This window comes from Rhinopithecus roxellana, chromosome 12 (genome assembly GCF_007565055.1).
Source record: "Rhinopithecus roxellana isolate Shanxi Qingling chromosome 12, ASM756505v1, whole genome shotgun sequence".
Lineage (NCBI taxonomy): Eukaryota > Metazoa > Chordata > Mammalia > Primates > Cercopithecidae > Rhinopithecus > Rhinopithecus roxellana.
Genome location: NC_044560.1, coordinates 40,669,076 through 40,691,723, shown reverse-complemented (window position 1 = coordinate 40,691,723; position 22,648 = coordinate 40,669,076). Strand labels below are relative to the sequence as shown.

Here is a 22,648-nt window from a genome sequence, read left to right as displayed (position 1 = left end):
TATAATATCTTTTAAAGCTGCTTGAAAAATGTTTATTATGACAATGTATAAAACTAGTTTACATGGCCAATAATACATTTTGTCTCTAGGTTGATGGTCCTTAATCAAAGCAGTTTCTCACCTCTGGAGTTCCACTTCTCTTTCCACCGACTGAAATGGGTTGCATCCAACCTGCATTCTTGAAACTGAGACTTCTTTAGTGAAACTCCAACATCCACCACACATTGGTGGAGAACGCAGAACAGCCAGGGGACATACTGCAACCCCCCTCCTTTGGATCTCAAGTTTCTCCTCCACTGTCCGTTTGTTATTTCTCTCCTGTCTCAGGATGAAAGTGTCCTTTCACTCCTTCAATGCTAACTCATCAACTTGTACTCTTGGTCCCAAAACTCTGATTTTGCTTGTGGCTTACATTAGCTCCTCAACATTAGCTCCTCATTGTCTTTCCTTCATGGCTGGATCTCACCCTTCAGGTTTACAAACTTAGTTCACTTCTCTGCAGACTAAAAAACGCAAGCCTCCACTTCATTCTGGCTTCTCTCAGAGCAACCATTCTACCTCCTTCCATCCCATCACAATTGCCCATTGACTCTGTTCCACTTCTCTGTCTACCTTCTGCCCTTGCCACTTAAGAAGGTCACACAAATCCAAACCACCAAATCCAGGAGACTTGGATCCTTAAATGCTGCTGAACCTCTCAGGACATCTAACGTTGTTTTTTCTTTTTTCCTTGTGAATCTGGTTCTTTGAAACCGTACATTTCTCTGATTTATCTACCTTATCTGCTTCCCCTTTCCTATCGAATATAGCCATGTCTGGCTCACTACTCTTGGTGGTCATCTGCTTGATGTTTTGCTGCTCTGCCCAGTTGTCCTTCTCCTTCTCAATGGTGGTGGCTGCCCAATCTGCTGGAGCCCTCAGTTCTAATTGTTAGCTCATCGTTTCCTCAAAGAGATGGCTTTTAAAACCCAGCCCAGACAAACCCAAACTCATCATCTTGGCCACTGTGCTAGATCTTTCCTGATCGTTTGCCCAGTTCAAAATGGATTCTTCATTCTTTGGAGATGGACACCAATCTATAGGGTGGGCCCCAAGCAGCCATTGGACATGATTTCCTGGTCACAGGTGACTGGCACAGAGACAGCCACCTGCCTAAGGCTCCTAGTTTTTAAGTGAGAGAGACAAGAACTGGATAAAGACTCAGTAGTGAATGGTACTGCTCTGTGAGAGAAAGGTGCATGGATTCCTGGTGCTAGGGGCCCTTAGAGCTTCTCCACTTCCCATCTTCCTGGTTAATTTAACTCTTCCACGGATCTTTTATGTATGCTAGGAAAGTTCTAGTAGTCTCTCTTTTGGCTAAGCTTGCTGGAGTTGGCTCCTACTTAGAGAACTTTAAGCAGTGGATCCACTGACACTCGTCATCCGAGAATCTCTCTTTCTGTCCGAAACCCCACCACTCCCTTCCCCAGCAACGGCCCGAAATTTAACTCTGATCTTACTTTCTGTGCCACCCACATCCAGAACATTCAAACCTTGTGCATTTTATCTCCAAAATAATCCTCTCCTCCAGATCCTCTGCTACTATCCTGGTTCCAGTCTCTGTGATCTCTTTTCTGGGCTTGTCCAGCCTCTCCAGGCTCCAGTGATCATTCTGATCATATCACTTCTCTGCCTAATATCTGAGGCTAAGTCTTGTAACTCTTACCGCAGCATTAAAAACCCTTCTCCATCTGGCTCACAGGTGCACAGGGCTCATCATCTGCTATTTCCATTCCTATGTGCCAGCCAGGCCTGATCTCCGACCTTATCCAAACCTTGTCCATGCTTTGCATCTTCTGTGATTTTTGTACTGCTGATCCCTTTGCCCTTTGGCTCTGGTGAAATCTTTCTTCCTTAAGGCCTATCTCAGGTCCTTTTCCTAACCCAGGGGATAGAGAAACGTTCCCTCCATCTTCTGGGACAAGAGTTCCCTGCTAGACTAGGAGGCACAGCTCCCTTTGATTCCTGGCGCTGCAGTGGTTGATTGGTAAATGGATATTGAGTGCACAGGATCGTACACCACCCAGTGTCTACCAGATTAGGAAAAGGTCTAGAGAGAATAGCCAAAGTCAAAGTATTTTCCGCTGTCACTGCTTACCATGCTGTAAGCCAAAGTCAGGAAAAGGAAGGCTAGGGATGCTGAGTGGTGAATTACATGGACTGTACCCCAGACCTCCAGACCTCAGCGTCTGAAAAACAAGTTACTCATAAAACTGGTTTTAGACTCCAGGAAAAACACATTTATGTGGCTTGTTGTTCATAAAACACTTCCATATACATGAACTGATTGAAATGTTCACTGTGACCCCAGTAAGCAGTTAAAGTTTATGAATATAAGTGAGGAAATAGCCAGGTCAGATTTAAATCACAGACCTTCGACAGGAAGCAGTGTTCCTTCTCTCCGCTACCTCCAGTGCAAGTGTTAAAATACAATGAAAAGGCTACTGGGGAAAGTCTGAATAGGGCAGGAGACGGCTCTGCTTCTAAAGCATGTGATGTTTTCCCCACCTTTGTTGTCGCACATATGAGCATCCATTGCCAGTCTAGGGAGGCTAACCACACAGGACAGAAAATGTCACCCTTTCCCCAGGAATAGATATTATCCCAAAACACTTTCATTTGATGATAAAGTCTATTGGTTTTTCAGAAACCTATTTTCCCAATCAACAACCCACCCCGAGGTTCAACCTGGAAAATAATCTGCATGCATGTGTATGAGTTTGAGCAGGAGGGGGTATGCATGTACACATATGCATATACATACAGGTTTATTTAAATGATTGGATCTACACTTTTGGAGGCTATTTGAAGTATCTTATCAAAATAAAACGCATTTTAAGCAAGAGGTTAAAAAAGCTTTTCAGACCCAAAGGTCATTTAATACAATAAATCCTACTTGGGTAGTTTAGCAAACATTTTTTAAAACCCACATCCAACAGATTGGTTAGTATTAGATATACAGATTTGGTTTCAAAGCTGAAATACCCCTGGTGGAATAGATCTTCTCATGAAACTCAGTTATTTTATATTATGCCACAAAACAGGGACACATATCTATTGACAACTTAAATATTAACTCAGGCTACCTGGCGATATAAATAGGAAAAAAACAGTGGTCATGGATTAGGAGTGAGAAGACTGACAGCAGCCTACCTTGGACTGGGACTGCAAAGAATGTTAAAATCTATCCTAGAATTTAGAACAGGAAAAATGTCAAATATTCCACTCCCCATTCGGCCCAAACCATCCCCCAAGGAATACACCCCCCCACCCCACCACATGAGGTTTACTAACCACCTGCTACAGATGTTACTATGTCACTAATTAACAATGATCACAGAAAATGTGTCATACCAGAGTTTTTGTTATCATACACAATGTATTAGTGGCTGCAGGAATCTTCCTCCAAAAGCTACCGTCAGAAGGCAAACTGACAAATGTCCATGCCGCTCGTCCAAGAAACCACAGCTAAGAGCCACGAGGCAATCGTTTGCACATTGAGCTCTCTCTGGCATGCTCCCCGCTCTAGTTAGAGGGGCTGGGGTATGGAGAGACCGTCCCAGCCGGGCGCTGCAGCCTCCTACTCCTGGGCCTCCTTGCGGGTCAACTTGTAGATCTCAGTGGGTCCGTCCACATGGGTGATAGTGGTGGTGAGCTGGAGTTCTTCCCCACTATGGACACCCAGATCGCCTGAAACAGGGTTTTCTGTGTTAGATGTGTTCAAGGAGGAAGAAGAAGCAAGCTGGGTTTCATCTCATGGACAACTGCCCTGACTCTAGCCCTCTTTGACATTCTGAGCACACAGAGAAACCCAGGGCACACAACATTCAGAACAAGGGCTAACTCCAAACCTGTTCAATTGGGCTTTGCAGAACTTTTTAAAATATCATTTTTGGCTCCCAGATGACAGTCATGAAGATACATGAGTCAGCTCACTGCTGATATTATTCATAGTAATCATTAATATTTAATGAGCATTTACTTTGTGCCTGACGCTCTTCTGATCACTTTGTAAGTGATCTTCTTTAATCCTCGCAGAAGCCCTCTGAAGTAGGCAGTATGAACGTGCCAGCCTTACAGATGAGGAAGCTGGGAGGTAGGCGAGGTAATTGTCCTGGGTTGAGGAGTAGGCCCACAAGAGAGCTGGCAAAGGAATGTCTGATGCCAAGACTGATGTGATGGGCTAAACCAACATAACACACCTCCCGACAGATGAGTCAGTCAGGCACCAACACATTTGCTGTGAATAATTTACAAAACAGGAGCCAGATGCAGTGGCCCAGGCCTGCAATCTCAGCTACTTGAGAAGCAGGGGTAGGAGGACTGCTTGAAGCCAAGAGTTTAAGACCATCCTTGGCAACAGAGTGAGACCCTGTCTCTAAAAAAATTTTTGTTTTAATTACCTGGGTGCAGTAACTCACACTTGTAACCTCAGCTACTCAGGAGGCTGAGGCAAGAGGATCACTCGAGCACAGGAATTCTAGGCTGCAGTGAGGTATGATTGCACCACTCACTCCAACCTGGGTGACAGAGTGAGACTTTGACTCTAAAATAGTAAAAAATAAACTACAAAGCATCTACGTCACGTGAAGGCAAATAAGATCTGCTTGTATCTACCCATAGATTGGGCAAGGAGCCATATCTAACACATCTAGGAACAATGCGAGGCTTTATTCTCCGGGAAAAAAAAAAGTGCCAGAAACATGCTGTGAATTTTCTTCTGCCCTCAGGATTGCCCCAAGTGTTCTGAACTCATTATCAGTGGACAGTGTACTGCTAAAATGGAATAATTTGAACTTTTCTAAATTAGTAGGAGAAAAAAATTTCTCTAAGTTAAACCTCGAAAACTCTGCTACCTGCCGTAAGACAAGTGAATGTAAAAACCACAAAGGGAAAATGGAAATCATAACCACGCTCAGTTCAACTGTGTGTGGAGGTGCATATGCGCACAGATGTTTGTGGAGAGGGGTGCTGGGGAACAGGAAGTTAAACTTTTGTCTGTGATTTTTACATTGTGCACATATTATATGTATCATGTTTTCTGGAACTGAAGTTTTTCTAATTTAAAGCACAGAATTAGGTAACTAAATGCTGTTTTCCATTGAAATGCCACACCATAACTTAGAAGAAACCTTGGCCCTACACTTAGGACTAATAATCTTATCACTAATTTAAGAACTCCTGGGCATCAATGAATCTGGTGGCCTTAGAATCCCAGAGGTCACTCCCACCCACTGGCCCAGCAGGCTGCTTGGCTGGTTCCCTTCACGTGTGCCACGTAGTATTAGTTTCTCATCGTAGACCCATTTCTCTGTGGCTGCACAGCAAAATCAGTCCTATTATTAAATGCCACCCTGTAAGCTCTCTACCCAGGAGATTCCCTGGCCTCAGAAGCAGGCTCATTGGCTGCTGCAGAGGACTGCTAAAGGCATTTGGGGCTGTTTTGGCAAGGGTCTAATCCACAGGACTATGGTAGAGAAGGTATTAAAGGGGCATCAGTCCAGCCTCCGGCATATCCACATTCATCTGCCCTCAAGCCAGACCATAGATGCCAAGTAAGGTTGGTGAGAGGCTTTAGCTGGGCTACTTTGGGCCAAGCTGAACCACTGCTTGTACAATGAGCAACTACTCCCAGGCCAATAACTTGTATTCTCACTGCTGCAACATCTAGTCCACACCTCAGTCAAGCACAAGCAGTCTATGCCTCACATTTCTCAAAGCTATTTCTGGATTTGCATATCTGGCTAGCCATCAGAACTTCAAAGCTGGTTTCATGATCTGCATATCTGTGTGAGTCATCAAAATTTCAAAGAGAGTCCTGACGACCCCAGTGGACCCATTAGCACTCATAACCATTTACCTAAGGAATCCCTTTCCCTGAGGACTTCTTAGAAATAGACACTAGAGAGTAATTCTACTCAGGCTTTGAACCAAAGATGTTAATTCTTTAAACTTAAAATATGACTCCAATTAGCAGATCCTAGAATATGCATATGATCCTACAGATCACTTGAAAAAACAGCCAGAATTGCTTTGGCTTCTTTATTTAAATGGATACCTATGTTATAATGGTTATCACATGCCTGACACAGTTCTAAATACTGTACAAATATTAATGCACTTAATTCTCATAGCAGTCCTCAGACAGAGGCACTGTTACCATCACTCCCATTCTGTTGATGAACAAACTGAGGCATGGAGAGGCTAAGTAACTTGCCCAAGGCCCAAGCTGCTAAACTGTGATATGGAAGTCAAATAAATAAGTGCCAGAATGCAGGCTCTCAACTTTTGGATTCTGCTGCCTCTTCTTAAATATTCAAGCTTCCACCAGCCAGTGAGACTACCAGTGAGGTATCAAGTCCACATGCAGAGCGTTACGGTTAAAAATATCCACATACAGCTGGGTGCGGTGGCTCACACCTGTAATCCCAGCACTTTGGGAGCTGAGCGGGTGGATCACTTGAGGTCAGGAGTTCAAACCAGCCTGGTCAACATGGCAAAACCCTGTCTCTACTAAAATTACAAAAATTAACCAGGTGTGGTGGCACGTGCCTGTAGTCCCAGCTACTCAGTAGGCTGAGGCAGAAGAATGGTTTGAACCCGGAAGGCGGAGATTGCATTGAGTCAACATCGTGCCCCTGCACTCCAGCCTGGGTGATAGAGTGTCTCAAAAACAAAACAAAAAACCACATATAAAATAATTTGAATAAATTGTTTAGCATATTTACTTTGATTTTGTATCTGACAAAATTATAGCATATAAATCAGTGAACTGACAGGAGAGCTGTTATTTATGAGTATTGGCCATATGCACTGTTAGGGGTTTAGCATGCCCTGTATTTCCTTGTATGATGTGAAGCTACTGTGGCATAATTAATTTCTCTACTGTGCTGGATGAGGACCCAGATCAATGGGACTCCATGCACCAAAATCTATGTTTCACATGTGATTTTACTGTACCTTGAAGGCCAACTGTTCCCCCTTGGGGAATGGGTGTGTGAACATGGCAGTAACATAGCATGAGTGGAGATCCCTCCACTTGCCTCCTAATTCCATCACCTCCTACTTCTGCCAAGGTCTTGCTCCATCTGTTTCCCCCTCTCTTGGCTCCTGCTGCTCAGTGCACAAACATGCTCAAAAGTCTCTTCCCATCTAAGACAAGAAAAAACCCTTCTGAAAATGTGATATGTGTCTTATTGGGGTGAAAAAGAGTGAGAAAGAAAAAGGAAAAGAATGCTTCAAATTTCTCTCCCTGGTTATGATGTCAATTCATCACAGCTCATTAACAATTAGATGACGGTTTTAGCCGGGCGAGGTGGCGGCGCCTGTAGTCCCAACTACTCGGGAGGCTGAGCCAGGAGAATGGCGTAAACCCGGGAGGCGGAGCTTGCAGTGAGCTGAGATCCGGCCACTGCACTCCAGCCTGGGCGACAGAGCGAAACTCCGTCTCAAAAAAAAGAAAACAATTAGATGACGGTTTATTTCTTCCTAACCTTGTGAAATGAGACCAATGTCTGGCACAGATTTCATCCCAAAGGACTACAGCAATGCATCCATATGTGTGGAGTCACATCCACAGGTGTGTAGCTGCTGCTTGGTTGTAACTGCCTGGAATGCCTAATGAGGACGAAAGCCGCATGCACTGGAGACTGCTTCTTAGGACTGGCAGCATTTTAATGACAATTGTTTGTGTATCTGTGGCCACTTCAATAAAAACGACAACTGCTATGCTCATTCTGAGGTTGTACTGCAGATTCCGGGAGAGATCAGAGGTACCACTAGAGGTCTTCTAATGTTAATAAGGACTACCTACCTCCATTCTCACCACTACCAATGCAAATTAACACCCCACTGCCCAAGTGTGAAAGCCAGGGATCTCCCACACCGTGAGTTCATATTTGTTCTCAAGGTCATACACAATGTGTGCTGGAGCTAAGATTCCAAACCATCTGTGTCTACCTCCAAAGCTTATGTTCTTTCCAGAACATTCATGACCTATCCTTTTTTGTGGAATTTTCCCTAGGCCCACACGAACCTCTCTCTTATTCACCTTCAAAGCTAAGTTCAAATGATAACTTTTTGTAATGAAATCTCTGGTTCACAGCAGAATGAGAAAAACAGGAAAGTGTAGTATTTGTAAAGCCAAATTGGTTTTAGGCAAAGGACTGTTTAAGAATATGTCTGCCTTGCGTTTCTGGTGTTGATTGTTATGTTAAAGAACAAAACAGTGTGGCTGGGGCAGTGGCTCACTTCCGTAATCCCAGCACTTTGGGAGGTAGAGGCAGGAGGCTCACTTGAGCCCTGGAGCTGGAGACCAGCCTGGGCAACACAGTAAGATCTTAATCAAAAGAAAAAATGATAATAAAATGGTGAACGGTAGGTTTCTTCTTCTTTTTTTTTTTTTTTTTTTTTTTTTGAGATGGAGTCTTGCTTTGTCACCCAGGCTGGAGTGCTGGAGTGGAGTGACGTGAGCCAGCTCACTGCAAGCTCCGCCTCCCGGGTTCAAGAGATTCTCCTGCCTCAGCCTCCTGAGCAACTGGGACTACAGGTGCATGCCACCATGCCCAGCTAATTGTGTGTGTGTGTGTGTGTGTGTGTGTGTGTGTGTGTGTGTTTTAGTAGAGATGGGGTTTCACCGCATTAGCCAGGATGGTCTCGATCTCCTGACCTTGTGATCCACCCGCCTCGGCCTCCCAAAATGCTGGGATTACAGGCATGAGCCACTGCACCTGGCCTGTTCCTTTTTTTTTTTTTTTTTTTTTTAAAGTAAATACCCAGAACAGTATGTGGTATGTAGTAAGTGCCCAAAACACCCACCAAAGATTCCCCTGGTGCAGGCAAGGGCAGCTCCTCTGTGCTCTGCATGGCTGGGTCTAGCCAGCATATCGGCACTGGTGTTCTTCCCCACTGGCGTTTAGGAAAACACCTTCAGTTAGAAAACAAGTGTGCCTTGGGATAGCTCAGCTTTGAGGATGCCTTCTGGGAGATGGGGCAGAGTGGCTTTGGTGGGCAGGGTTAGGAACCCTGGGTCCAGCAGTCTCTCAGTGCCTGTCAACCCCAGAGGTCATTTATTCCAGACTTGGAGCGAGCCATTGTCCCTGGACCTCCAAAGTACCTCCAGACATTTAGTGCCAGGCAGTAACTGCAAGTGGAAGAACACAATAAAACTTTTTCGTTTGGGGGTAAAATCTTGATGTTACAGGCTGAACTGTATCTCCCCCAAACACTCAAATTCATGTATTGAAGTTCTAACCCCTATAACCTCAGAATGTGACTGTGTTTCAAGATAGGGCCTTCTTAAAGAAGTAAGTAACAATGAAGTCAATTGGGGATGGGCCCCACTCCAACAGACTGGTGTCCTTTGAAAGAAAAGGAGATTAGAATACAGATATAGACAAAGGGAAGACCAGGTGAGACAGGGAGAAAGTATCCATCTACAAACCAGAGAGAGAGGTCTCGGAAGAAACCAGCGTTGGTGATACCTTGATCTCAGACTAACTTCCAGAACTGTGAGAAAATAAGCTTCTGTTGTTTAGGACACCCTGTCTATAGTATTCGTATACATTTATACGAATGTATAACTCTATACATTTAGGAAGCAAACTCTAGCAAACATTTAGGAAGCTGAAGGTTCTTCCCAAGAAGGTAACTGAGATGTCCCTATCATGGTGGGGTGACAGGAATTCTAAGACTCAGAAAAAATGATTTTAATTGACTGGGCCAGGAAAAGTCAGGTCACTGGCAGAGCAATAGCCCTGGGAGAGGCAGGGGGCAGAAGACACCTGACTACAAACAGCTGAGCAAGGGGTGCCAGGCTGGTGACAGGGTTCATCACTTGGTTCCCACCTTCACTGGGGAATGGGGAAAGGCTTTTAAGACCTGCTTTAGGGTCTGGGTCCAGCCCATGTGACAAGACCAATCCCATCAGTGCTCACAGACATCAAGAAGCCCAGTTGGCCATGGGCAGATCATCTAACGTACAATCGGGGATGGCTTCAATAAAAGGGGGCGACCACTGTCAGGGCCTCAGGACTTAATCCAACCCTTTACTGAGACAACAAACGCCAAAGCCATCTTTCCTGTGAAACAAGGGGCAGGAGACCTCAGAAGCCTCCAGAAGTAAAACTGACATCACACAGTAGCTAGCTGCCAAGACACGGAACCAGCATTGCCGCTTTTGCTCCCAGCAGAGTGGGCGCATTAGACAGAAAATGCTCAGCGTGAACAGAAATAGGAGGGAATGGTGGCAGTGAGGGCGTCTTGGTGTTCCCTCTGCCACAGTCATCTAGTTGGGAATTCTATGTCTCACTTCTTTTTTTAAAACATTCTGACAAGAATTTTATAATCAAAAGAACACAAAAATCAAAGCTATTATCAAGAGTTGTCTGACTTCATAAGCAGCTCCAGCTTCTTATTCCCACCTGAATTGTGGTTGAGTGGGTTTGGACAGTTTTTCATGTGTGCAGAGCTTTGCTGCTGGAGCCCTGGGAGGTGGTATTTCTGCTCCGAGCAGAGGGTTCACTTTAGCCTACTGCAATTCATATCTGCCTGGGAAGACGTCCAGAATGATTCACAAATTGGTTATGGCAACAGGTAAAAAGAACAACTGTCATGAAAAGGCAGCAGCGGCAACAGCAACAGCAGCACCAGGGCAGAAAATACAAGTGTTCCTTGAAGGAAAAGTAACTAAAATATCTTTGCTAAATTTAAAAATCTATATGTGCATGTGTGTGTGTGTGTGTGTACACTCAGACACACATACATCCATAAAATGATTACACATATAATTCTACGTACATATAAATAAAATGATTAATGTGAATGAGTTTGCATATTCACTGCCACTATGGTCCACCAACCAATAGGAAGGAACCCAGGGGAAGTCCATGAAAGCCTGTGGCCACAAAGAATGTGGCACCACACTCCCACAGCACCTATCTGCAGGCGAAAACACTCCAGGTGGAGTTGTCCTGCCACCTTTCAAGAGGTAGATGAGGAAATCTTGTACCCCAGACCAGGCTAAAGCCTCCTTGAGAGCAAGGACTAGGTTTCTGTCACTCCTTTGAGCTTCACTTCACTCCATCTTATTCAAGATGGCAAACGCTAAGTACTAAGGAATTAAGGTATGACGTGTGAGCTAAGTACTGAGGGGCTCAGTGGTTCAGTTGTAAAGAGTCACTTTCTGATCCACACTATGAAAGAGAAACAGAAATACACGAGAAAATGCTTTTTGGAAAGTCATCTTGTCTTGAACCTGTGGCCCACTTTGTTCTTCTCTGTCCATTCTATGACCAAAAGAGAGAAGAAAAAGTCTATCGTGAAATGCTCAATGATTCCATTTCCTTCCTACCCACTTCTACTTCCTCCTGACACTTGGCATGGCCCTCCAACTCACATACCAAACAACCTCCATCAAATATTCTTTCCCTTTTCTTATTGCCTTTGGTATCAGAAACTGCTTGTCTGTGCTCCGTCCAGGATCCATCTAACAAAGGCTGAAGCCCCACACACCTGGGATTCACTCTCTGTACCAAGAGATCTGAATTCCTAGCTCTGAAGCTTCAAAGCAAAGGAGAGAAAGAAATAGCGTGGGAAAGGCTGAAGCCAACTTAAAAATAAAAACTTCCCATGATAATGGAAAAAGAGCGTGGGAATGCTGGAGGTGGAGAAGGAATGCCATCCAGAGACTCAAAGAATGTAAAGACACATATATCCTTCCTTGCAAGAGTTCGTCTTTGAGGTTTCCACATAATATTCCAAGCTATGTCTTTCCAAGGAACTTCAAAATCTTGGCAAACGCTCTGAAATTCCTAAGATACGTTGTGTGATCCGGTGGCAGATGAAGAGATGAAAAGTGAAACAAAATAGAGAAGAAAAATGAAAAATGAGCAGAGTGCCCAAGGTGAAAGAGACCCCTTCTAAATGCACAAGGTCACAGCACCATGCAGGAAAGGGAAGGGCTCACAAGCTGCCAGGGGCTCACGGGGGTGCTGGGAAGTCACAGATGATCATGTTACCAAAGGAGAACTGCTAAATCTTACGACTTCTGTGTTTAGGATCAGCATATGGTCCCCAGAGAGTTTGCCTACTAAACTACTTGAAGAATGTTTTTTAACAGAGGTTCTACTTGGCATTTCAGGCAGGACATTTCTTTATGACAAGAGCCTTTTTTGCCTATTGAACAACATTTAATAGCACCCCCTAGAATCTGGACACTAAATGTCAAAGGCATATCCCAGTTATAGTGACGAACCAAAACAACTATGAACATTTAAAAACACCCCCTTAGCAATGGATTCAGGGGATATGACCTCTTGTTGAGAATTATTTGCAAGTTTTCCATGAAATTACAGATCAAGCTGTCTTCCATGAAAAACTCTGATGAGGGGGAGTCAAGTGCTTTTCTCAACTGCAACATTTCAAACCTAGGAGAGCAGCTACTGTGTAGGGTACCAATGTTTGGAAATCCCTCACCTATGACAAATATCACCCCCAGGCTGCCAACTAGTGGCAAGAGGTGTTCTTTTGCCCCTTCCCTGCTAATAGGAAGAAGGACAACCATGGACTTTCTTTTTTTTTTTTTCTTTTTTTTGAGACGGGGCCTCCTCTATCACCTAGGCGGCTAGAGTACAGTGGTGCAATCATGGCTTACTGCAGCCTCAAACCCCTTGAGCTCAAGGGATCCTTCTGCCTTAGCCTCCTGAATATCTGGAACTACAGATGCACACCACCATGCCTGACTTTTTTGTTTTTGGTTTTGTTTTGTTTTTGTGGAGACGGGGTTTCACTCTGTTGCCTAGGCTGGTCTCAAACTTCTGGGCTCAAGAAATCCTCCAGCCTTGGCCTCCCAAAGTACTAGGACTACAGGTGTGAGCCATTGCACACAGCCTAACCATAGAAATTCATAGTTCAAAAGGACTTTAGGAGATCACTTACATTTGGGAGCAGTGGTACACAGAGGGTTAAGTGGTTTGCCAACAGTCACACAATAAAAACAAGCAGAAGAATTTATGTACATAAAGTGCTGTAGCACACAGTCAATATTTGATAATTATTTCCCACTGGTATTATCATTCCATCATCCAGGAAGGCCAGCCATTGCTTTAAGTGGTATTTCTCTGGAAGGTAGAAACTCTACCTACTCACATCGAGGACAAGGCCACATGGTTTCCTCCAATGTCCCACAGGATGACCATGGAATGAAATCAAGATTCTTGTCCCCAAGTCTGGCAGTGCTTGCTGCTGGTGTTGTGGCAGTCCACTGCTTGAGAGGTTGCATGCTCCCATTTTCCACAGGTACAGTAAAAACACCACTCGGTGGTGTTTTTACTAGAAATGGAAAGGAAGAAGGCTGCCTAGCTCACAAGCCTTCTAGCAAAACAGTCAGTCAAATCAAAGTTGGGCAGGGGGTAGGTAAGTAAATGCTCTGTATTCTCACCTCAGACCAGAGATGGGTTTGAAACTGTGACAATATGTCTACTCCAAAGAGGTCAAGGGGTGAGGGAAACTCATGTCCAGCATGCTCTCGCATGGATATGGCAAATATAGGATGAAGACAGACGGTGGCTGAGACCACTCAACGTCCCTTGACCCCCAGCACAGATGCCTTCTTCTCCTGCTCCTCTTCATCTCATCTCTCAAGTTACTACCCCCATCCCTTCTCCCCACAAGATCACTGAAGGCTAATCTAGAACTCTTACTTCTAAAGCATTAATTCACTCAACATTTTAAAAGTATCCTTAAGAACTAGTCCTTGCCCTGAAGAAGTCGATGATCCAGCAGGAGCATAAAGGCACAGACGACTCATCTGCCACCTCTACACAGTGAATGTCATGTGAAAAGTAAACTCACAATCCCCTAGGCATATTCCTTAGGACACAGTTTCAAGAGATACACTGCCTGAAGAAAGGGTTCCAGGGCCAAATGATCTAATAATTCTGGAAAATGCTGTTACTGCCCTCCGCTTTACAAAGACTGACAGTATAAATTAATGTACTAAAGGCATTAACATATATTGCAGTGTAAAGTCTTATTAGTGCCGATCAACACAATCATTCTCAAGCATGTTTGACTACCTAAATGTATCAACATATCATGGAGACAATATTCCATTGAATGTCATTTGCTGGATTCTAATTCAGGTGATTGGGAATAGGTGTTAAAGAAGATGCTGCATTTTGACTGGGCCCAAAAGAAGAGTAGAGTTTCATTAGTCCTAGATGGAGGTAGAATGTGCAGTCCACTCATGCAACACACACTCACTGAGTACTTCCTAAAAGCGAGGCCAACCCTTGGCTCTGGGGGGCTGCTACCCTGGTTTCCACTGCAAGGCAGAGTGAAAGGCACTAGAGCACTAATTTGAGAAAGGGCTTCCTATGTTTGGGGAATAGCAAGTGCATGGGTAGAGTAAAGCAGGTGTAAAAAGAGAAGGAATGAGGAATAAGGCTGAAGCCAAACAGAAAAAGCATCTACTAGATCAGTTGTTTATCAGGCCACCTGTTACCTGTTAACAGCACTGGCCTAGACAGTGTTAATCATTTCTGTCTGCTGTGGCTAGTGAAGAAACCTTGAGCAACATCTTCCCTTCTCTAGGCCTCAGTTTCTTTATCTATAAAATGACTGGATTCTCTAAGGCTACTTGCAGCATCCACGTCTCAGTGCTCCGTGATTATAAGATATAAAAAGGCAGCATTCACCAGCACTAAAGGACAGGAAGATTCTGGGGACAGGAGAATAGCTATTGGTTTAGACATACATCAAAAAATCACCTTGAAGAAAAATGGGCAGAAGAAAAATGAAGCCTGTTCCATCTTCAGCTCTCAGGGCCCAGACTCCCTCCACCTGATATCTTAGGATTCTGCTTCTCAAATGGGAGGAATAAACATGGCATAGTTTCCAACAGTCAATTGTGCTCAAAAATGTAAAGAAAACAAATTTGACTCTTGTACTAAAATCAAGACATATTTTAGACTAGCATGCAATATTCTCAATGTATTTTAGAGATTTAAAAATGAGGACTTAAAGATCTGGCTTGTGTGGACTTTTTGTCTTATGGCCCTGAGTCCCCTGGGTGCTCATTCACTGTCTCCCAGTGTGAGGAGTATACTTGGAGGGAAAGCTTCACTGGAAATCTCAGAGCTTTAGCCACTTAAATCTTGTAAAGACAGAAGCCTATTTATCCTGACTTAAGCTGTTCTAAAGAGACAGAAACTCACCATTGGACTGGTCTTCTCCATAGTTTTTATGTGACGGTGCATACAAGAACATCAGAGCAAAGACATACAGGTTCCACATCCCATAGATGCCTGTGAAAAAGGCACTGTTCACTTGGACTGTGACGCCACCCCATTTCCAATGGCCTTCTGTTACCTACGGAGAAAGGATGGTAACATTCAATTGAAACAGAGAAGAAACAGAAGAAACAACACCAATAAAGGAACCAGCCAACATGAAAACCAAGTCTCTTCTACATATCGGAAACATGAAGGGCCATGTAAGACTCCATATTTTAATCTGAATCATTTCAGTAAAAATTAAGGTCAACTGAAGGTTCTCTAGCTACGTGTCAGGCACAGTGGTCCTTACCTTGGCTACACATTAGTATCACCTGGGGAGTGTCTCTTCCTAAAAACAGCAGTTTATTGCTATCCCTAAGTTAAACAAACTGTGTTTGAGCCCATCACTTATTCACAGTTATAATTCCTCCTCTGCTGTCTGTCTTCCTAGCTAGATGTCCATTCCCTGCAGGTAGGGACCAGTTCTCTTTGCTGCCATGTCTTTAGGACCGGATGCACCATCGATTATTTCAAATCCAGTGTCTACCATTCACTCCGCTTAATGTAAGACAAGATGAAGACTCCAAACTTCAGAACTTCAGTGTCCGTAAGTGTAAAATAAAAGCTTACAGGTTATTGAAGAGAATTAAGTAAAAATATTTCTAGAAACTGCCTGGCATACAGTAAACACTCAGTAAATATTAGTTATTCCTATAACATCACTCGAAGTAAGCCACTCATGAAGATAATTATGAAGCTTTCATATGCTTTGAAATTCTGCAAGAGATGTTCTGAAGCTGCTTTTGTCTGTGTTAATGATTTGATAATTGTCTTAAGGGCTGCCTAAAGATATATGGATTACACTAGGAACTGTCAACAGAGCTGCAGAGCTGGGTGACTAATTTGTGCCCAGCTCTGACACAAATGAAATGATTTTGACCACTTCTGCTTACTACAGGACACTTAAAATGGAAATAGAAGAAAGTATTGGTTAAATGTTCCTTTGACAGCCGAATGAGGCTGCATTGTATAAACCTTCTCTAGGAATCACTTTTAAATTGTAAGATGGCAGGCTGGATTGAAATGTTAAGAACTTTCACAAGCAGGTGGATTTCATTGCCTGTTTATGATACAGTGAGTCTGTGTTCATTATCTTCTGTATAATCCATAACCCATTTGGGGCCCTAGGCCAAACTAAGGTCTAAGTATAGGTATTTTCTTCTGAAAGACCAGGAGTGTCAGTTAACCACATTAACCAATTATAGACTTGGCAGTTTTAGTTTGGCCTTGGTGACACATAATTCTTCACTTTTTGTGACTCATAAACAAACCACCATTATGAACTCTTATTTATTTTGGAAAATAATGCATTTTATATAAAATGCCCAGAAGTATTTTTTGGCAAAGAAGGATTTCATAACCATTACTAATTTTAGGACAATGTACCGGCGTTCAAGCTACTTAGGACTTCTTAGATATGTCTGCAAATGTCGCTCTTCTTACTTTTACGTGCAGAATATGCTAACTTTATAAAAACTATATTACTTACAGCATCTTATGATTTTTACTGCATATAATGGAAATGAAAAGAAAGCATTAAGATAGTTTCCAGAAATACATGTACCTGCTGTCATAACACAGAGAACTCTTCTGTATGTGATGAAGGAGGGAGGCTAGGCTGCCATCCTTCCTAGCTACAAGAGAGAATATGGCAATATGGCAGCTCTTCTACTCTGTGAAGGCAGTGGACTCTTCAGCTCAGGGAAGGGCTAGTAATAGACCCTACTTCCTGTGACAGAAGTTGGAAATACTCAGTATTGACAATTTTAGTGACATTGATTCTTGCTAGGATTGACATGACTGACCCATCTAAGGAAACACCAACCTGTGTGCCTGGTACACAGTGGTGCTCAATAGACATATGTTGAATGAACAGAGGTAAAGCACAGGCATGTGTAGAGACTCCAGGACAAATACATGGAGGCAGAAAGTGCAGATGGAAACAACCACTCTTAATAAGTACTTGACTGAAAAGTAAAGAGAAAGTATTGCAGTCCACAGCAAGTCATAATAATTGAATTTAAAAATGAGAGGAGATGCCAATGTGTGACAAGTGTTATCCATTTAAAATATTGCTTTCTGTTATATTTATTTAAAATAAGTGGTTAATACAAATATTAGCAAAGCTAAGATTCTTTTGTATTCATAACAAGGATAAGCATATTTATTCAATGCTAATGATGTGCCAGATACAATACTAAACCTTTTACATGAAACACATTATTTAGTCTTATTAACGATGCTGTGAGGTAGGTAGGTAGGTAATATTTCCATTCAACACATGGGTAAACTGTGGCATAGAAAGATGTAGTATCTTGCCCAAGATTGCTCAGTCAGAGGGTCATGGCTCTGACTCCAAAAGAAGGTATTCTTAACCATTATACAACACAAAGGTAGGAATGTTATCTTAAACAGGGGTTGATCTCTGAAGGTAGCACCTGCTCTGAAGGTAGCACATGAGGCAACGACTGTATAAGGTCAAATTTCCTTCTGAAATTCACTTCATTGCCCATAATGTACCTTACTAATACAACATACGCACACAGATTTGTATATTCAGATCTGTATAGCATGCACTGTATATCCTGGACATAGTGATGTATGGTATGAATAAATTGGATATATAAACAAAATAAAAACTTACAGTAGAACCACTGGAATGAGATGCCCATAGTATGCCTTTGCACACACTAAGCCTGACAGGAAACATCAGACTCCTGCTCCCATCTCATACTTGCCCTGGGACACATGCACATTGTTTAGAGTGGAATTGCAGAACTACACATCCTACTGAATGTGCAATCTGTAAATGTGGTGTTTCCTGCCGTGGGCAAAGAGTTGAACTGCAGAAATAAACGGTATAGATAGTGTAACTCTACCCTTTGATGGCCAGCTTGTTTTTCCCTCTCCTCTCCCAATTATTCATGCCTGAGACATCCTCAGCTCTGAGCACATTCCCACCAATATGTACCACAATAAGCGGCCTCAACAGAGGAGGCCTTGTAAATCCAAAATCATACTAATGCCAAGGCGGAGGTAACAGTCTCCCCCTTTTAACTTTGAGAGAAAAATCAGGTAGCCCCAGCCCCCCTCCGCCAAAACTCCCCCACCAAAAAAATTCCCAAATCTCACCCTCTGCGTAAGTCTTCTTTCTAAAACTCCCTGTTTTTCCTGATTTTACATTTGAACAATTTACTTTTGTGTGAAACCACCCAATTATACCCCTGGAGCCAAGTGAAGGTCAAATCCCTTTACACCCAGTAGTCTTGACAACCAACATTCCACTTAACAACAAGATTTCCAAATCCCAGACCCAGGCTCTCTTACCGGAAACATTTCCTCTGTAAGTAACAGAATGAAGTGATCACACACACACACAAAAGAGCTGGGGACAGGCTCTCTGGGAGTTTGTTGCATGTGGCTTGACCTGAATGTCAGGCACCTGGGGGTCCCCTTAATGAAGGTCGGTGACCTTCTCCCCTGCACTGCACTTCTGTTCCCTACTGCCGCCACCTCTGAATGGAACACCTCTTTATTTTCCAGAGGGAAGGGGCTGAAATACCAGACTGCGATGTACCATCTCTTGGTTGCTATGACTGAGGCCATTAAAATGGCAGGCATTAAAAGACTGCACCTCAGTACCCAGCTACAAAGCCTCAAGGTCACTGCATTCCACAGCTTCCCGTCGCCTTTCATTCCTGGCCTCAGAGCTTCAATATCCTGGCGAGATCCCCTCGCATTATATTTCATGAGGCTTAAATGCAAGCTCTCCCACAGCAAGCCTGAGAGTATAATGGGGGTTTTAATACATTCCTTTTACCTAAGGCTGGGATCCATTTCAAAAAGTTACCCAATAGGTTTCCTTTCAGGTGAGCTCATTGCTCTGACATTCCAAAATGACATTAAAAAATAAATCCTCTGATGACTATATTAATACAGTACCTGGGACACTGAGAGTTATGCCGGAAAACGTCTTAGATGTCTATAAATAAATCTTTAAAAAAAAAACCCAGCAGGAGGAATGTGAGGAGCTAATGGAATTCAAAAGGCCTCATTGCTACCCCCTTAGAGTTGAAATCCACTCCGGGCCGACTGTCACAGCAGATATAAAAAGCCAGCCACAGGCTGAAGCTGTATTAGAAAATACTGAGGCAATAGAATATTAATCTTTTTCTCCAAAGAAAAGCCACAAACTATGCTCCTTGGAAGATGGCTTCCTTTGCTGTAAGAAGTACACTAATTAAACATGTACAAGGTTAAATCCTGGCAACACGTAGCTGCTTCAGGGATCAGTCCTTCTTGACTTCAGGTGGAAGGCACTCCCCACAGAGGCAAGACATACATGAGGCAGTGTGGGGAGAATGACGTCAGCTTCCCAGATTGGCACAAGGACCTGTGTGTGGCCTTAGGACCAAAAGCACCCTTCTTTCTGCCTTCCTGAAAACATATCTTGAAATTGCCTTTTATGCCTCAACCCATCTTCCTTGAGATTCTGTTTCTCCAAGGAAGTGCTCCGTGCCCTCTCAGCCTTGCAGACCTGGCTGTGTCAAGTGCCACTGTGCACTACTGGGGGACTGGAGGAACTGAAAAGCATTTTTGTCATAGGAGGGAACAGCCACGGGAGAAGTCAGGCCTCAGACACTCTTGTTTGAATATGGATGTTTGAGCCTTAGCTGGTAGAATAAAAAACTCTTTCAGAGTGGAGTGGAAAGCGAAGTTTCCAGGGTTTTATAAACAAACAACCTGATACAAACACAGCAGTGTTATAGGTCAAAGCAGATGTGGTGAACAGAACTTACAAAAACATATATGTATATCAGTTTTATTTTTTCCATGTTCATTTCAACCTCAGTAGAGCTAGCAACACTAACACTCCCCAGTGGCACAGCCAACAACAGGGCTCTAGAGGCTCCAAACTTGGGGTGTTCCCTTGGGTGTCCTTGGATAGAATTCAAGGGGTCCATAAACTAGAATAGAAAAAATTGTATCTTTATTTTCACTAGTCCCTAACTGAAAGATAATGTTTACTTCAATTACAGATGCAGAAAAATCCCTATAGTGTTAGTACTACTGTGATTTTCTCAATAGGAATCATGATATTTTCACATCAGTTACAGTTGTAGATATAAATCTGTAATATACCTGTAGCATGTTTTACTGTAAATACATATTACATATAATATATAGAGATGATTCCCTTTGAAATTCAAAGTATTTTATTTTACTTATTAGAAAACATTCTAAGAGGAGATTCGTAGCCTTCATCAGGTTGCTATAGGGGTCCGTATACAAAAATGGTTAGGAGTCCCTGTACTAGGGAAACTTCCTAGCAGAATGGAGCAAGTCATGTCCTAAGAGACTATCTGCACTGCTGAAATCCTCCATTTTGGCTAAATGACAAAGCACTGGCAAAAGAGTCAGAAGGACTGGGTTCTGATCTCTAACTTATTGCATGTCCTTTGGCAAGAAAGACATTCAACCTTCTTGCTATTCATAAGAACACAGCTATTCATGCTTACAATGTGCCAGGTGCTCTGCTAATTACATTTGGCTGCCACAATGATGGTTTAGTCAACAACAGACCACATATATGATGGTGGTCCTGTAAGATTGTAACACCATATTTTTTCTGTATTTTTCCATGTTTAGATATGTTTGAAATATACAAATACTTACCACTGTGTTACAATTGCCTGCAGTGGTCAGTAGAGGAACATACTGTACAGGTGAGTAGCCTAGGAGCAGTAGGTTACACCATATGGCCTAGGTATGTAGCAAGCTATACCATCTAGGTTTGTGTAAGTAGTCGCTATGATGTTCCCTTAATGAGGAACTCACATAATGATGCATTTCTCAGAATGCATCCTTCTTTGTAAATATTACTTCATGTCATCATTACAGCAACCTTCTGTGGGTCTACTGTTATATTTATTTTGCAGATAAGAAAACTAAACCTTAGAACTGTTAAGTAATCCATCCAGCTAGAAAACAGCATTAATGAAAACTTTCTCCAAAGCTATTAGATATCACATTCTAGCAATCTAGGATAACGATTCCTGCCCTAGTTACCTTGCAGGATTTCTGTGAAGCTCAAATGAATAATAGATATATTAGACTTAAAGAGTACTTCCCACCCTTCAAAACAAGTTATGAATATTTTTAAATTATTATCGTTGAGATTTTCAAGTATAGCAAAATTTTGAGTTTTGGAAATAACCAGTAAAAAGACAAGATGCTATCAAAGGGACTTCTGAATTACGTTTCATATTTAAGTGGCAATATAATTATTACAAGGAATAGCTGATGGACTGTATAAGGATCTATGTTAATGCTAGATAAAAATAGAGTCAAATTTATGCTTTAGTGTTGTGCTACAGGGCTTGATAAGTTTATTCTCATAAGTAAATAAAATACGTGCCCTTCAGTTTGGCTGTAGGCTTTTAATTTATTTAGAAACTTTTATCTCCTACAAAGTTTTATGGAAAGAGAAAATTTAGTCCATTTGGCCAGGTGATATCAAGACCCAGAAGAATATGGCTTGACTAGCTATCCAGAATTATGACTTCTCTGCTCCTTTCCTCAGTAGCTCTATCAAATTTCTGTGCAGGGTAGAGGACCTCTGCGGAGACATTCTCACCTTGACATCTCAGGGTCCACTTACCTGACTAACAATGAAGAAGATGACAGTCATGGCAGCGCAGGCCAAGGTGATAAGCATAAGGAACTTGAACCTAAAAATTAGCCCCTATTAGAAAAGAAAGAGTAGTTTAATACTCCATCAGCTACCAATCCTTTTCTCACTATATAAATCTATAAAAAGCTTAAAGAAATCTCTAAAACCAAATCCCTAAGAATGACAGTAAAACGATTTCCCATAGTAATATTTCTTCTGCAGAGGTGAGTGTGGCTGAAAATTTCTTGGGTCAAATATTTCCTATGTTCTTATCACTCATAAAGCAGCGATAGGAGAGCCTGGGAAATTCTATTCACAACACGTCGTGAGGCTGCTAATTTCCCTGCTAAGCTGGTTATGCTTCTCTGCAAGGGTTCAAAGTTACCAAGTCCAAGTTTTCTGTGGTTGTAATAAAATTCTGCTCCAATGAACAAAAAGAAATGTGCATATTAATCAACATGAAGTGGATTTGGTTGAATTTTCTCATGTCACTCCAGCTCTGGAGACAGGCAAGCCTTAGAAAGTGCCTGTGGTTTCCTGAGAGCAGGATAAGAGAACCTGTGTTTCAAGGAGGGAGGCCTATTATTCAGGGACTCTTATG

General features: G+C 42.7%; 1 protein-coding gene across 2 annotated transcripts in view; it reads right to left on the bottom strand.

The window, feature by feature from the left end:
- The window catches only part of WLS (Wnt ligand secretion mediator), a 135,174-nt gene that overhangs the window by 23,978 nt on the left and 88,548 nt on the right, over positions 1 to 22,648 (bottom strand). Inside the window, exons 10-12 of one of the 2 annotated variants that reach the window (XM_010357066.2) lie at positions 22,036 to 22,119; positions 15,255 to 15,408; positions 2,756 to 3,729 (exon numbers count right to left, since the gene is read on the bottom strand). In XM_010357066.2, the coding sequence (XP_010355368.1) occupies positions 3,620 to 3,729; positions 15,255 to 15,408; positions 22,036 to 22,119 (348 nt within the window). In that variant the 3' untranslated portion in view covers positions 2,756 to 3,619. Of the gene's footprint in view, positions 1 to 2,755; positions 3,730 to 15,254; positions 15,409 to 22,035; positions 22,120 to 22,648 lie in introns of those variants that run through there. The other variant, XM_030913308.1, reaches the window with a different exon arrangement.